The sequence below is a fragment of the Meriones unguiculatus genome, chromosome 14 (assembly GCF_030254825.1).
Source record: "Meriones unguiculatus strain TT.TT164.6M chromosome 14, Bangor_MerUng_6.1, whole genome shotgun sequence".
NCBI lineage: Eukaryota > Metazoa > Chordata > Mammalia > Rodentia > Muridae > Meriones > Meriones unguiculatus.
The window spans coordinates 29,508,873-29,526,036 of NC_083361.1; the positions used below are offsets into that span (position 1 = coordinate 29,508,873).

At 39.6% G+C, this 17,164-nt stretch overlaps 1 protein-coding gene across 2 annotated transcripts in view; it reads left to right on the top strand.

The window, feature by feature from the left end:
• Sbf2 (SET binding factor 2) overlaps positions 1 to 17,164 on the top strand; it is a 331,059-nt gene that overhangs the window by 288,572 nt on the left and 25,323 nt on the right. The window contains exons 29-31 of one of the 2 annotated variants that reach the window (XM_060367046.1): positions 5,918 to 5,992; positions 7,235 to 7,419; positions 12,938 to 13,114. In XM_060367046.1, the coding sequence (XP_060223029.1) occupies positions 5,918 to 5,992; positions 7,235 to 7,419; positions 12,938 to 13,114 (437 nt within the window). The remainder of the gene's footprint in view (positions 1 to 5,917; positions 5,993 to 7,234; positions 7,420 to 12,937; positions 13,115 to 17,164) is intronic. The other variant, XM_060367047.1, reaches the window with a different exon arrangement.

Below are 17,164 nucleotides of genomic sequence, written 5' to 3' on the forward strand. Positions count from 1 at the left end.
CTGCTCATTATCCTCTTTACTCCATGAATTCTACAGAATCATACCCAGCACTCAGGGTGTTGAGTCCACTTTAGATTGCCTTGTGGGGAAGCCTCATCCTAAAGTAAGCCCATGCTGAGATTAATGCTATTGGAAGTCCCTACACCTCTTTCACATGTATTGCTGTCCTTAACATACTGGCTGGAGAGTTGCTATTGGTTGTATGTATAAATTTTCACCCTTGGATGTTTTCTAGTGTGGACTACTAATTGTGTTAGAATTTGGATATCAGTTCTGTCCACCAGTATTATTAACTGCTTTTTCAGTCCCTTTTCATCTATAGAATCTGTTACTGTTCTCGTGTTTGAAAAACAAAAAGAACAAATCATAACTAAAGCAAAGGCAGACTCTTGTAACTTCTGAAAGAATGAGATTGGTTCTTACAGTTTGCATTCTTACTAAAAGTCCACTTGGTCCTCATTTGTAAATCTAGATCATTCTTTTTAATCCAGAAATATTATCTGCATCACCTGCTGTATTTTGACATAACTTATAAGACCCAGTGCTATTTTTTCCTAAGAACTATAAGTAATCTGAGAATACTCCATTGCAGAATTTGGTTCAAAGTCAACATATAAGCTCTGTTTTACAAAATTCACTTATTCCCTTTTGAGAACCATGTACATGTTCTAGTAGTCTTTGGATGTGTCATCAAAACTCTGAAATTATAGCTTTTCCCAAGAGTTCTCAACTTTCGGGGGGTCATGTTTCTAGTTAATTTGTTAGGCTTTGAGACTGTAGTGTTTCATTTCCTGGGACTACTGTAGCAAAGCATCACAAATGGTGCCTGAAAGCACTCTAGTCCCACAGTTTTGCAGCAGACAGAAGTCCAGAACCAACGTCAGTAAGTTGTTTTCTTGAGGGTTGTAAGAAAGGATGTTTGATGACTGCCTTCTAGGGGCTGAAGATCATCTAGAAATGTGTGGCATTCATTTGCTTATAGAGGCACCACTCAGATCTCTGCTTTCATTTTTATGTGACTTTCTCTATGTCTAGCTTCAAGGTTTTTTTTTTTTTTTCTTTTTATAAGGATCCAGTCATATTGTAGTAGGAACTTAGTCTATTATAGTATGGCCTTATAGTAACTAATTGCATCTGTACCACACTGTTTCCAAATACAGTCACTTCTGAGGTACCAGGGTCAGGATTCCAATATGTGAGTTTGGAAGGACACAAAGTACCTATGACAAGTCATGTTAAGGTTTGTTTGTTGTTGTTGTTTTTTTTTTTTTTCTGGATTTTTAAAATGTAAGATACAAACAAACTTCATTCTTCTAATTTTTTTTTGTTAAAGGATTGAAACAAAAGACAATATAATATATTTCTTTTTGGAGGCCTGCGATTTCTCTGTCACAAAGTATTACCAGATTTTTATAAACGATTATGACTTATCCTTTCTGTGTGTGTGTATTACTGAAGGGTTGAAGTTAGGCCTCCTACATGCTAGGCAAGGACTTTACAGCTGAATTGTATCCCTACCCCAGCTTAGTACTGAAAATTTATTCAGGTTGCAGATCTTTTATTCCAAATGCCATGGACCAGATGTTTTTGACATTTTAGAGTTTTAGGGTTTTTTTTTTGTTGTTGTTGTTTGGTTTTTGGTTTTTTGTTTTGTTTTGTTTTAGATTTTGGATATTTACACAGACTTTTACATGCTAAGCATCCTTTAGCCAAAAATATAGAATCCAAAATCAGAAAGTTTTTGACACATCCTGTCAGCATGTAAATGTTTCATCTTTTAGAGCTCTTCGGGTTAACTTAGGGCTGCTCAATTGTGTTGTCAGGAAAAGTAAGTCAGTGACTTTTCCATTTACTCTTTAGTAGACTACAGCTTCCAGCAGACACCCGGATACTTTAAATTGTCCCACCAACACCCCACTCTTGCATTTTATTTTTATAAACTTCTTCAAGAACATTTTATCTGTTTCCATGTTTGGCCAGGTAACCTGTAAGATAAATTTTAGGTTTAAAAAAATTGTCCTTCCAGTTAATGGCCTTCACAGTTATTCAAATGTGAAGATGTAATTATTATTTCTGATACCTTACCCAAGAATTTCCTGCTACAAGTTTCCATGAACTAAGTGTGCATGCTTTCTACAGCTTTTGCTCTCAGCCAGTTGCCTGTCAGCTGGCATCTTAAGCAGGTCTCATTCTTTTACTCTAGACCGTCCAGAGGCTCAGTGATTAACTAAGAGATACCAAGGTTTACTAACACATTCCACATCCTCTATGATTGTAGAGCTGCTTTATGTATCTGTTATGTACATTTCCTCCGTCTAAAGTCACAGCAATAGGCTGTAGGGCAGTGCATTGGAAGTCTCAAAAGATTCCCTATTACGTGACCATGACAGGCACATGCACATTCAGATCAGCTTGCAAGTTCTTGCTTAGGCCTCCTGCAAGTATAGGGCTCCTCATTCTTCCTAAGAGCTGGGTATGGCTTCTTCAGCAGTCCCTTAGTTACCCTGTGTGAGAAGAGCCTCCTGTTTTTCCGTTTTTGTTTTTTTTTTTTATTTCAGCCTTCGTTTTGGTCTTCTATTTTTATATTCCTATCTTTGGCATAGAGTCTTAATTTTGGGTTTTTACTTCTATCCATTGTTTACTTTTCCTGCTCTAATGAGCAGGAATTGAGATTAGCCAGCAACTTTTTTTCACATCAGTTTGTATTTAGTTTGCAAGGTAATGAATTATAAGAAAGAGAAGATACTCTTTTTTGTACGAAAGCCACTTAAGAAAATGTGAAGATGTAAATAACTTTTGTTTTTTGACTCAAAAGTTTATCCTTGAAATTACTACTTCTAGGATAAATATTTCAGATACTTAAGATTAACTTTGCCAAGTTTACATAGGAAGCAGCAGTCTACTTAGTGTTAAACTGAGCTGGGTGTGAGGCCACATTGAAAGTAAGCTAACCCATCTCCAAACCCAACTTAAGCATCTCTTTCCCTTCTCTCTGAAGCTTTGTCCGTGTGTCCCATGAGAGTAATGAGCCACATCACCCCTTCACTGGCACCTGCTTCTGGACATGTTCACCTGGTTGTACAGATCACTGTATACTAAAGGTCCATTCTGCTTGAAAGGCTGAGGCAAGAGGATTACTTTAAGTCAGCAACCAGATTCCAAGTCAGCTTTTTGAGACCCTGTCTCGAAAAAAGTATATCTTAGTTATATTTAAATTAAAACTGCAGTCCTAGTACTTTGTGATGCTGAATAAATCTGCAAGCCTCGTTTTTAAATGTTCTCATTTTTAAAATAGAGACTATTAGATAGTACTTAAGATAATTATGAGGAATAAATTAAATAATAAATGTAAACTACTTAGTAATTAGATCTTCATTAGAGTTCAATAAATCATTAAACTAGTGCCTACTAATTATTTAAAAGGGAAGAAAATGTTTTTAAAGTGTACTGAATCTCACTGACTCATATGTCTTTATTGCCGTGACAAAGCACCATGAACAAGGCAACTTTCTGGAAGAGTGTATGTGAGGCTTACAGTTCCAGAGAGTGATTCCATGACCCTCATGGCAGGGAACATGGCAGCAGGCAGGCAGGTGCGGCACGGCACTGGAGCAGTAGCCGAGAGCTTACATCTTATCCACAAACACAAGGCAGAAGAAAGCTACGTAAGAATCAGAGCCCACTGCCAGTGACACACTTCCTCCAAAAAGGCCACACTCCCAAATCCTTCTTTCACCAACTGGAGACCAAGTGCTCAAACATAGAGATATTGCTCTTTGTAAGGGGTGGGAATGGGGCATTCTCATTCAAACCACAGCACCAACCTAAGTTTAGAAGGAAGAAGCCATCTGCAGTAAATCTAGGCCAGTAACTTTCAAGCTTTTCTGATCATAATTCATAATAAAAACCACATTTTATATTTATATATATATATATATAAAATACTTATATGCCGATAATCTTAAGCTATGATGCAAAATGTATCCAGTCTAAGATAATTTTTTTACAGAAATAATATCTATACCTACCACATTCAGTATCATAAAATTTATAATTGTAATCTATTTTTAAAGACACTGATTTGACATAGTGAAATTATTCACAAGCCATGAAAGGGATCCTGCAGTTTTGAGAAATTCACTACTGTAGACTCCCAAGGTGTCGAGAACTCACTTGGGAAATCTAAGCACTAATTACTGGCACTAATGCAGCAATTAAGTCCTCTGGTAAAGTGACTTCCATTCAGGACTGCAGTTCTCAAAGCCCTTCATGACCCCATGATAGAAGCAGGCCATTTGATAAGCACTAGGCAGTTTTTCACAAATAAATGTATTTGTATTAATGTCTTTTGTTTAATACTATTCTTTCTGCTCTCTGAGTGCAAGTAATTGAGTTGAAAATATAGGAGAGACTCACAAGAGCTCACAATGTATTGGTTTGTGAAAAGAAAATAATCAGCAAATACTTAGAATGCCTGCAAGTCAGGCTGTCAGCGTGGATAGAAGAACAAACATGACTAGGCCACTACCATTGCCAGCACATGACCCTGTTAAGGAAAGAATTTCTAAATAATCGCAATGCAGTTACAGAGTTCAGACCGAGCTTTCTACAGCTCTGGATGGTCTGAATGCCTTTCAGAGGAGTTAGCGGTATATCTGGATCTTACAGGATAAATAGAAAGATGTCAGGTAAGGAAATGGGAGAAAACATCCTAAGCAGAGACTAGCACGTGCAAGCGAAACACGCTGAAGGAAGAGCTCCACTACTTACGCTTTACTAGAGTCATCTTAGTGCCCACATTCCAAGAGCAAAACACAAGACTGTGGCAGTGTGGGAGCTAGTACATGGCAGGCCTCCTATCTTTGACATGCCGTCGTAGGGCCTTGCAGGGATGCTGTCCGTATGCCAGTAGCCAGAGCTTCTGCAGCCCTTACTCAGATGCCGTTTGTTTACAAAGGCCAGGATTACCTATTATTTCTTGCTTCCAATGGACCAATGGAGTAAAATAGGAATGAATATCAGTGATTTTTCTTTTATTATGAGATCATGTTATATGCAGTTTTGCATTGTAAAGGTAACAATGTTACTAGTGATTCTGAATACATAATTATTTCCCTTAATTGACTGGAATAGTCCCTTTTTTTGGGAAATTATTATTATCAAGTGAAGTTTGCCATAGTCACAGAACACTTTCTAAATAATGAAAAAATATTACTCAAATTACAAAAGTATTATCTCAAAAACTGCCTATCATTTTGGTGAAAAAAAAAATTTTAAGAGAAGCCATTTACTTCAACCATCACAAATTTGTATTGGTGGTATTAGGTATTGTCACAGGATCATGAATTTTTGCTGCTTATAACTTATTTATGAAAAATAAATATAATTTCTGAATGCACAGAAGAAAAAAGTAATGTGGCAATGCTTAATGCTGTACTGCAGAACACGCCCTCAGTTATCCCAAATGGTTGCTAGAGCTTCACTGTTGCCTGGTGTGAGGACCTTGCTCAGAGAAACACCTGATATCTGCCATTTACCTTCAGCACGAGGGCCAGTATACTCCTAATATTGACACATTCCCCAAATTCCTTATCTTTATCATGTAGACTTATTTCTGACTGACAGTCTTGAAAAGCTTGTTCCATTTGGCATAATATCTTAGTGGCACCCCCTGCTGTGCTGTCCATTTCATTGCGCTTACAGTGTTTCTAAACAGGTGCTGAGGATCATCCCGTAGGCATTCAGCTCATTTTTCTGTTACTGTGAAGCTTTGTTTGTTAATTAAATATACTTGTATTTACATTTTCCTCCTATGTTAACTTAACCTTAAAAACTAAACATTCTTCTCCTACTCGATTGCTCTGATGTTTGCTGCTGTATACATTTCATTTCTCCTGTCTTTAACCTTATCTACCAGTGCATGGGTGCAGAGACAAGTGTTTCACTCAGTCAAACCCCAAATCTTCAGCTAAGGAAACAGTTCATAATCAAGGTACTGTATTATTTGTCCTAGTGTGTCCCTTTTAAAAACCATCTTCTTATGAAAGTAAACGTTACAAGTAATTTTTCATGTGTTTGTCAAATTATATCCTTTATTCTCATTTGTATTATGAAGTTTCTGTGATTGCATTTAGAAGCCTTTTGCCATAATGCCTGAGATTATGTAGAAGGCCACCTTCATGTTAAGCAGAAATCACCTACCACTCTCTTGCAAACTGGTCTGCTAAGCTCCACAGATGCTGATAGGGAGAGAAGGTCGCATGGCATTACTGAGGCAACTTCAGTCACTTAGTAACAGGACTTGATTTTTCACCGGGGAAAGATTCTAAAACAGCCTTTCCAGGTTTACACAAGAAAACCCAGCTTTGGGTAGGCCTTTCACCCCCTACCCCATCTCTGCAGCCACGTGTGGAAGGTCTGCTGCTCTGAAGGCACTACAGGGCTACGCTGAAAACTGGCCTACGCCTGTTTGGCCGCTTTACTCATCTCACACAGAAGTCCTTGGTTCTTCTAATTTATATAATTTGGGTTACTTATACAGTAAGACTCTTCTGTCTGCTTAGTGTGGATGGACTTTCTCTTGAAACATGTCTGCTTCTGACTGTATATTTTAAATATTCCTAAATCAAATGAAGTATACATTACTAAATTTATAATTTTTTACTTTTTATGGAAATTCTATAAATGAATTTTTAGTTGTTTAAAATTAGGTCATTTTTTTTACCTAACCAAATATGCCTTCTATACCCAGCCTCTGGCTTTAGAAGATTTAGTTAAGTTTCTAGTTTACCTCATGATATAGCTTCTTGTTAAGCTGAGTAAATAAGTGAAGAGCCTCTGACGAGCTTTCTCTGTGAAGCCTGAGAGCTGCATAGAGACCCCAGTGCTCCGGCCTCTTCCCAGCTCCTTCCCTGTCTCTTGCCAGCTCTCTGCTCCTGCTCACACACTCTACTTATGCCCTCGTATTTACTTTAAATGCCAAATTGATGTGGACATATGAAATGAGATAGAAACGATTTCTTAAATTCTTCCAAATCAAAGACAAACTGATTTTAAACTACTCTATCAAATATTTATATTGCAGAAAATAAGTGGCAAACAATCATGATCCATGGTTTAGGTTGATTACCACTTAGATTAGATTGATGTTGCCACTAAAACTGTGCCCAGAGCATGCATCTTACTCAGCGGTGTTCCAGCGTTGTCTCATTCAGTTTTCTTGGCTTTTGTGCAGGTGTATGGGCAAGTCTTCGTTCCAGCACCCGTTTGATCAGCTCTCCAACATCCTTCATTGATGTTGGTGCCAGGCTAGCAGGCAAGGATCACTCAGCCTCCTTCAGCAACAGTACCTACCTGCAAAGCCAGCTCTTGAAACGACAAGCCGCCCTTTATATATTTGGTGAAAAGTCACAGCTAAGGGTAAGCTTTTTCTCCCCCTCTCACTTAGAAAATGTGGAAACACAAAGGCAGCTTATGAACCCTTTCACAAACTAACTTTTTTTCTAGCATGATTTCTAACCTAGATGTAATATTCTCAAAAAGAAGAAAAACCTTAGTTCTAACCAGGCATGGTGGTGCCACCACACCTGTAACCTCAGTACTCAGGAGGTAGACAAAGAAGGATCAAGAGTTCAAGGTCAGCCTCCACTGTATGAAAACCTTGTCTCAAGAAAACACAGTAGAGGCTAGCGAGATAGCTCAGTGAGTACAGCGATTGCTACACTAGCATGAGGACTTGAATTCAGTTCCTTGGGACTCACATTACAGACTGGGGTGGCTGAGCACTCCTGTAGTCTTAGCACTGCAGTGATAAAACAGGAGACTCCTTGGAGCTCACTAGCTGGCCAGCAAGGTTTAGGTTCCATTGACAGACCCTGTTTCAACAAAACAAGGTGGATTGGGGTTTAGGGGGTGGGAAGATAGCTCAACAATTAAAATGCTTAAATGCAGAGTGAGACCCCAGAAACCCACTTACATGCTGGATGGGTATGGGAGCCTGCCTGTAATTCCAGCCTGTCAGCAGGATTCCTAGAACAAGCTGGCTAGCAAGATTAGCCATATTGGGAGCATTGGTTTGATTGGGAGACTCTGCCTAAATGAGGAAGCTAGAAGAACAATTGAGCATTAACCCTGACTTCTCTCTGAGCCTCCATGTGTACACATGTGATCTTACACACATGCACACCATGCACACACATGAAAAAGAGAGGAAAAAAAAAGGTAGGTGGCTTCTGAGGAACTACTCCCAAGATTGACCTCTGGCCTCCACACAACCCCACATACACACACATTCTCATACACAAGAACTTACACACCATAAAAAAGCCAAAAAAAGTATCATTTTTTTAAAACTAGCTCTTTTATATTTATACCTACATAGACATATATGTATATATATGTGAATATTATGTGTGAATGGATATGCATGTGTGTTTTATTAGCTGTGAGAATAAATATTCATAAATTTTTAATGTAAAGCATATCAGGAAGTATATATATAAAAGACTTAGGCTGTTTACCACTGTCTTCATCCAGTTCCCACAGTCATCTGTGCTGTGCAAAACAATCGCCCTTTATCTTTTGAACTGTTAATACAGAAGGCTGCAGAGAGGCAGAGATTGCAGGACTGCTGGAGGCAAGGGGAGATAAGGCCTTGTTTTTTAAGAAATATTTTTCAAACTTTTCAAAACTGTATACACAGAGATATGGGTTCTAAGATCAGATAATTCAAAATATCAGCTGCTGATGCTGTGCGCTTTACTATGTAAGATCTCATAAATCGTAAAAATAGCACCACTAATTTCTCAAATTCGGTATTTTCCAATTCATGCATTAAAAATAAATTTGAGTCTATGTCAGAGACAGACCCTCCTCCCCTTACTAGGGAATTTACATTGAGGCTGAGCTGCCTATGATCACCTCCCGCTGGGGGAGCAAGCAGCCTTGCCAGGCCACAGAGAAAGACGATGCAGACAGTACTGATGAGAATTGATAGGCTAGGGTCAGATGAAAAGGGAGGAGGACCTCCCCTATCAGTGGACTAGGGGAGGGGACAAGAGGGAGGGAGGGTGGAATTGGGAGGGAACAAGAGAGGGGGCCACAGCTGGGTAACAGAGTAAATACATTGTAATAAATAAAAAGAAAAACAAGACAAAAATAAATAAATTTGAGCTGGCCCAGTGGGTAAATGTACTTGTCTTGTCACAAAGTCTGATGAGCTAAATTCAACTCCCAGAGCCCACATGGCCAGAGAGCACTAACAACTCTAACCTCCAAATAAGTGTGGCATATGCCCACTGTACCTTCCACACAGTAGAAAGAAAGGGGGGCGGGGTTGGGACAGTTGTTTGTTTGCTTTCTTGCTTGGCTGGGGGTGGGGTTGATTGGTTTTTGGGGTTTTTGTTGTGTTTGGGGGGGGGAGTTGCATGTGTTTTTGGTTTGTTTATGTTTCAAGGCAGGGTTTCTCTGTATAGCTCTGGCAGCCCTGGAACTTACTCTATAGTATACCAGGCTGGCCTCAAACTCAGAAAGATTCATCTCTCTGAGTGCTGGGATTAAAGGCATTTGCCACCACCACCCAGGAAATAAATATAATTTTTTTCAGCTAAAATGTTATCTCTGTCAACAGATATAGAAGTGGAAGCATCTGTCAATTCAGAAATCTCCTCAAATCTCCTCAAAGTCTAGCACTGAGCAATCCAGACAGACCTCTGGCTGAACCATAGAGCAGAAGCTGTGTGTGCAAGCTCCTCTCAGCAGGAGCCCACTTGCTTACCCCTTGCAGGGCCAATAGCTGAGTCACCTCTGCTGTAACAGACTGGTGTGGCTAACCCTTTTCCCACTACCTAGACAGTTAGAACCAATTAGTCACCAGCCTGAAGGGTAGAGGCTATAAAACCTTTAGGTAATGCTCAGTTTTAAAATTTTCATACATGTCTTCTGATACAGCAGTTAATAGTTCAGTAGTAACTGAAGATTGCCTGCACAGCATTCTTGGCTCCAGTGACTTTTCCAGAACAGGACTTCTACTTTGGGCACACTTACATGATCTGAGTTTCCTCCCAAGTTTGACAGCCTCAATATCCCCTCTGGTATTTCCTTGCTGTGTGGGTCTCAGAGTAAGTGTGTGGGCATGTGTATTTAGTAAGAAAGGCAGATGGGTCTTCCCTTTCCCTTCCTTTTTTCCTTTCTCTTACTATTATCATTTATCAGTAACTCTTTACGTGCCATATCCTAGCTATCATTTGTGATTTTCAGGTGCCACCACATTCCTTCATATCCCAACAAAGGAAACAAAGGGAATTGAACCCAGGTCCTCATGCTTGTAAGGCAAGCACTCTACCAACTGAGCCATTCCTACAGTCCTCTTTAAAAAAATTGTTGTTGTTTTGTTTTTTGAGACATGGTTGTCATTTTGTATCCCTGGCTGTCCTAGAACTCACAGAGATCTATTTGTCTGCCTCAGTGCTGGGATTAAAGATATGTACCACCATACCCAACTCCTCTTTGAAAATTTTAATAGAACTTTAACAACAACTAGAATAATATTAATATTAAATATCAAATGGACAAAATATATGTGCCCTTTGCAGAAGTTTTTATAATTTTTTAATAATTTATTTTTATTTTATGTGCATTGGTGTTTCGCCAGAATGTATATCTGCATGAGGATGTCAGGTCCCCTGGAACTGCAGTTACAGACAGTTGTGATGAGCCACATTGTGGATGCTGGGAATTGAATCCAGGGCCTCTGGAAGAACAGCCAGTCTCTCAACTGCTAAGCCATTTTCAATTTTTTAAATGGTAGTCAAAGTAACATTTACCATCCTAACCATTTTTAAGTTTATAGTATTAAGTACATTCTCACTGTTACACAGCCAATTTCCAGAATACAATTTGACTCCTTGAAAAACTGATGTTCCAGTAGATTTGAGAGAGAGAGAGAGAGAGAGAGAGAGAGAGAGAGAGAGAGAGAGAAAGCTAAAAGAATGATTCATTCTTTGGTATGAGAAGTTAGAGATCTTTTTAAGTCTTTGGAATTAAACAACCAGATTATCAAACTGAAATTGCATCACTACACCCGTGTCATTCTGTAGCAACATGCGGCTAAGGATGAAACTCAGTTGGAAGAGTGCTTACCTTGCACAAAGCCCTGGGTTTGATCCCCAGTCTCATATAAACCAGGTATGGCAGCACACCCCTGTAATCCCAGCACTTGGGAGTTTGAGGCAGGAGAGAAGTTCAGAATCATCCTCAGCTCAGCCAGAAAGTTTGAGGCCAACCTAGAATACACGAGATCCTATCTTTAAATCTGTCTGTCTGTCCTTGAATGCACATGTGCAAGCAAAAGCTCATACCTCATAGAATAAATTCCATGTGAAATAAAGACAATAAAAGAAATGGTACACAAGTAAACATAGGCAATGCATGTTTCATGAAAAAAATGACAAGGTTAGAAATCAAAAAAGACTTATTTTATTGTAGGAAAAAAAATCTTTTTTTTTTTCAGATTTATGAATAGTTTTATTTTAATAACATGGTAGTAATAAAGAGGTGTGTGTGTGTGTGTGTTCTCACAAAGTGAGAACATTTAACTTGGTTTATACTATGAACTAAAAACATTCCAATCATAGTCTTTTTGCTTTGACAAGACATTTAAGACAGGTCGCTTAATTGATCTCGCTGTCTGTCTGTCTGTCTATCTACCTACCTACCTACCATATATCTACCTATCTCTCTATATCTATCATCTATCTATCTGTATCTATTATCTATGAATCTATGTAATATGCATGCTTATATGTATCTATCATATCTATCTATCCATCTATATCTCTCATTTCTCTCTCTTTAATTTGTTTTATTTTATTTTATTAATTACACTTTATTCACTTTGTATCCCCCCCATAAACCGCCCTTCCTCCCTTCCTGGTCCCACCCTCCCACCCCCTTCTTCACGCATGCCCCTCCCCAAGTCCACTGATAGGGGAGGTCCTCCTCTCCTTCCTTCTGATCTTAGTCTATCAGATCACATCAGGAGTGGCTGCATTATCATCTTCTGTGGCCTGGTAAGGCTGCTTCCCCCTCAGGGGGAGGTGATCAAAGAGCAGGCCAATCAGATTATGTCAGAGGCAGGAAAAAATCTTAATGACATAAAAAGTAACCATAATGCAGTGAGATCATTTTTCTTTTTAGTTTATACTTTTATAATGAATATATTTTGTTTACATAATAACAAGTATGTTTAATATCTACAGAATTTTATTGGTTCAGTTCTGGAACCCCAACAGTGTATATTTCCCTTCAATTAACAATGTTTGAGCTGTTAATCTTGGAAAATTAAGTTTATGCTATTAGATTAACCATGCTGCTCATTTTGTCACTGGTTCTTTTATTTGTTTTGTTTTATTTTGGTTTTGTAGAGTTGTTTGTTTGTTTGTTTGGTTGGTTGGTTGGTTGGTTGGTTGGATTGGGTTTGGTTTCCCTGAGATAGGGTTTCTCTGTGTAGCTCTGCTAAACTGGAACTCACCCTGTGGAGTTCAGGCTGGCCTTGAACTAAGAGATCCACCTGGAGTGCTGGCATGGGTACTACCATGCCCAGTGGTTCTTTCAACTTGTAGATTCATAGCCTTAGAATTGCCTTGTATTTGGTATTAGATACTACATCAACCTCAGCCTACCAACCTTTCAAGTTCTCAGAATGACCACATTCCTGACCTAACTAATCTACCCCTAGAAAGGACTGCCATTCTGAGCTACTGCTAGAGCTGGCTGTAACCGCTGACAAGAGAGCCACACAAGACTGACCCTTTTTGATCCACTGAAGCTTTTTCAGCTATTTGGCATCAAATGAGTGTTATTAAGACTGCCCTGGAAAGCTTTGTTCTTCTACTTTTTAACACTTTGTCTGCCTAATTCTCTGTATCTTCATATTCAGAGCTTCAAGGTCGAATTTGCTTTAAACTGTGAGTTTGTTCCTGTTGAATTCCATGAAATTCGACAAGTGAAAGCCAGTTTTAAGAAGCTGATGAGGGCTTGTATCCCAAGCACCATCCCTACAGACTCAGAAGTGACGTTCCTGAAGGCCCTGGGAGATTCTGAATGGTTCCCACAGGTAATGTCAGCGAAAAGTTGTGTAACTCAGAGAACACCCCAAGTAGATACACAGCCAAAATTTGAAAAGCCTGTCTTTTCTTCCCTCTCCTCCCATACGCCTTTGCACCCTCTGTAAAGGCCTCTCAGTTCCAAGAAACAATAGGGCCTAAGTGTAAGGAAGGCAAATTCTTGATCACCTGGGTGTTTTTTCTCTGTATAATTGAAAGTGTGGCATATTGTAGAGAAAATTTTTTGATGTGCAAGAAAGTAAGTCACTTGTGTTCATAGATCTTCTGCGCTGTTGTCAGGTCTGCAAAGATCCTGGACAAAAGGAGATTTCTGTATAAGTCCACCCACCTTTCCCTCTGACTTTCTCACCTCCCTTTCACTTTGCCATCTCTATGCTTCTAGATTTTAGATTCACCCACACACCAGCCATCAGACACTAGATACTTTAAAACTACCTAAGGTCTGGGAAAACTAGCTGTCCATCATCATTCAGCCAAATCACCCTGAAGATCTTTATCGTTGAACTTTTGTTGAGAAATTAAGGGAAATGTGGTTTGCCAACACACATATGCCTACATTTCTTCCAAACCGCAGAAAGAAAGGTATTTATGACTTGCACATTGTAGACAGAAATGCCAGTTTGGCAGAGAGCACTATCTCTGTGGTATAATCTTTGCTGTGTCTGTGCTCATACTCCTTCCTACACTGCGGGAAAGTCTAGTCCCTCTGATGCCTAGTTTCAGTTGTTCTCCAAGCGCCCTGCCTACGTGCTGCTCCCAGCACTGGAGCAAACCCCAGGCTCCATGTGCACTAACAGTTCTGAGTTACAGCTCCAGCTCCCCCAACTCCCTGCCTAATCCGACTCTGTTAAGGAAGAGAGTTATTTCTGATAGTTGTCGCAGTGAAATGGTGCCAGTACCCAGGGCAGTGAGTGTTGCCCAGGCACTTGACTATAGGAAACATAGCCACGGGTACAGTGATTATAGACATGTCTCAGAGGAGCTCACTGCTCTAAGGACACTCGTGAGCACCCAGGGAAGAATTTCATTGCTAGTTTTTTCTATCCCTAAGCTATAAGTCCTGGCCCCAAATTGTTCTCACCACCCTACTCCCATCTACATAGATAGTCTATGTTCTGTTCCTGGCTAGACCTGGGCCAGAAATTAAATGCTAAAAAATAGTTAATACTGTTATTTACTTGTGTTATCAGAGCACTCCGGCCGATAGCTGTGTGGCAATAACGAAATGAGGACTCTTCCCTATACCTTGCTTCTGTGCTTAAAGTGGCCCAGGTCTGCCGAAATGTGGGTTTTACTTCAAAGATGAGTTTTTACTGCATATTGTGTCATATCCTGCTCAAAATATTTTTTAAACTCAAATTTGGGACATACTGGCTTTGAAATCTATACTGTTTGTACTCCTTAACTAAATATTCAGTATGGATTTTGAGTCAATTGGCCTGACTTTAGAAGTTAAACTGGGGAGCCAGGTGTGGTAGTGCATGCCAGCCCTTGGGAGGCAGGGGGAAGCAGATCTCTGGGTTCAAGGCCAGCCAGGGCTACACAGAGAAACTTTTGTCTTGGAAAAAAAAAAAAAAGGAAAGAAAGAGGAGGAGAAGGAAAGAAGAAGGGAGAAAAGTTCTTTTCTAAAAGTTTATTTTTCTAAAAGAAGTAGTTAAGCTGGGGAGATGGTTCAGCCATTTAAAGGCTAGGCTCACAACTGAAAAGTTGAGCAAAAACAGAAGTTTCTTCCCGTGTAACACACAGTATAAACAACCAAAAGTGTCTTTTAACACAATTCCCATACTGTAAAATTCACCCTTTTACAAGTGCACAGTGCAGTGTTTTAGCACACTCCCATGCTATATAGCCATCACAACAGCGCCAGAGAACATTGAGCCTCTAAAATAGAAACTATGTCACACAAACATAAACCTGGAGTCCTGGAAGGAAGAAGAAATAGAAACCCTGTCCTTTCCACTTCATAACATTAGATAGCCCATCCACTTTTGATGAAATTGTACAAGGCCATTTTATTTTTATTATATCTCATTTAACACCTTGGATTTTTTTTGTTTATTAGCATTTATTATACCTAATGTGCCATTTACATATAAATATGGTATATTTGGTTATATTTACCCTATTACTCATTGTCTCTCTCCTACCCCTGTTGATTTCTTCCCTCTTCCTTCTATTAGTCCTATCTTCATGGTTTTGTTTTTGCCTTTGATGACCCAATTCATTTCATTAGTATTTCATGGGGAGGGCTTATTTACAGAGCCATGGGAACCTTACTAGTGGCTAGGGTTCATTCATTCCTAAGAGACATTTCATCTCTGTTTTTATTATTTCATTTTATGTGTATGGGTGGGGCTTCATGGGACATTCCTCCCTCTGGGATAGAATGCCAATAGGTCCAGTCTTGTGCAAGTCTTATGTAGGTAATCAAAGCTTCTGCTAGCTCATGAGTAGAGCAGCCATGTCATTTCCAAAAGAAAGGATTCCATAACATTCTGTCCCTTCCTCCAGATTCTTACATTCTTTCTGTCCCCACTTCTGTGACGTTGCCAGTGCCTTGGAGGGTGTGATACAGATGTTCCATTTAGGACTGAACATCCAAGGGTCAATTATTCTCATCATTCTTACCGAGTAAGTCCCTACAGTTACCACTGCCAGCTGCCAAAAGAAGCTCCCTGACCAAAGCTGATGACAGTGCTTATCTGTGGGCATGAGCATAATTATTTAGAAAGTTTGACAGATGTATCATGTTTATTTAAAAAAACAATAGTAGCCTTCCCACTAGGACCTATGACCTCCCTAGCCATGGGCTTCTTTGCCCAGTTCCAGACATGAATTCCCTTCTCTGGACCAGGCCTCAAATCCAGTCAGCTGCAGTTGGTTACCCCTCTAACAGAATTACCACTGTTGTGCCAAGGGCCATATCTCACCTGTCTAGTTGGTAGTGTTATAGACAGGAACTATAACTGACTAAGACTATTAAAGGAGAATTCTCCCACTTGTACCCTGCATAACTTAACCTTCAAGTAGTATGAGGCGCTAACCAGGAGAAAGGAAACTCCCAGCTCAGGTCCAGCTTAATTTTTCAGTGTTCTATAACCAGAGAGCTTAATGTCTTCAACAGAACTTGACGTATTATTTTTAAATATATCTGCCAGGGCTGGAGAGATGGCTCAGTAGTTAAAAGCATTCTTTATTCTTACAGAGGACCCTAGCAACCACTTTGAATGACTTATAACTGCCCATGACTCCAGCTCCAGGAGATGTGATACCTTCGTCCTCCATAAGCACCTGTACACATGTGGCAGATGCACAGCACATAAATGTAGTTACAAACAATAAAATAAAGAGGTGGAGACATGGCTCAGCAGTTAAGAACACTCACTGCTCTGACAGAGGACCCAGTTTTCGTTCCCAGCATCCACATAGTGGCTCACTACTACCTGTAACTCTAGTTTCATAGGATCCAATGCTGCTGACATTCATAGGCACACATACAATGTATTAAAATATGTAAGTAAACCATTCAGGACACAAAAGAAGGCTATAAGAATATCACTGTAAAGCTGTTCCTTGAAAATAGGAATGTTTGGGGAAGGTAGAAAGCAGTAATAATACAAAGGAGCTTTGTTTAATCAGTAGTCATAGCTCATAATGCAGAGTAAACAAAATAATAAAGAAGCAACTGTATGGGGCTGGAGAGATAGCCCAGTGGCTAAGAGCATGGGTTGCTCTTCCAGAGGACCTGAGTTAATCCCAGCACCCATATGGCAGCTCACAACCATCTATGATTCCAGTTTCAAGGAATCTGACACCATCTTGTGGCCTCCATGGGTACACAGACATAAATACAGAAAAACATACCCATACACATAAAATGAAATAATAAAAACAGATGTAATCAGTATCCTCACTGGCCATAGCTCTTGCTTAGGCCTGACCTGAAATGTAAGAAATAGGACTCTGACCCTGGCCTCATAACTTCAATTATTATTTGCATCTATCAGTTATTGAGAAAGCAGTTAGGGGAGTTATCAGCC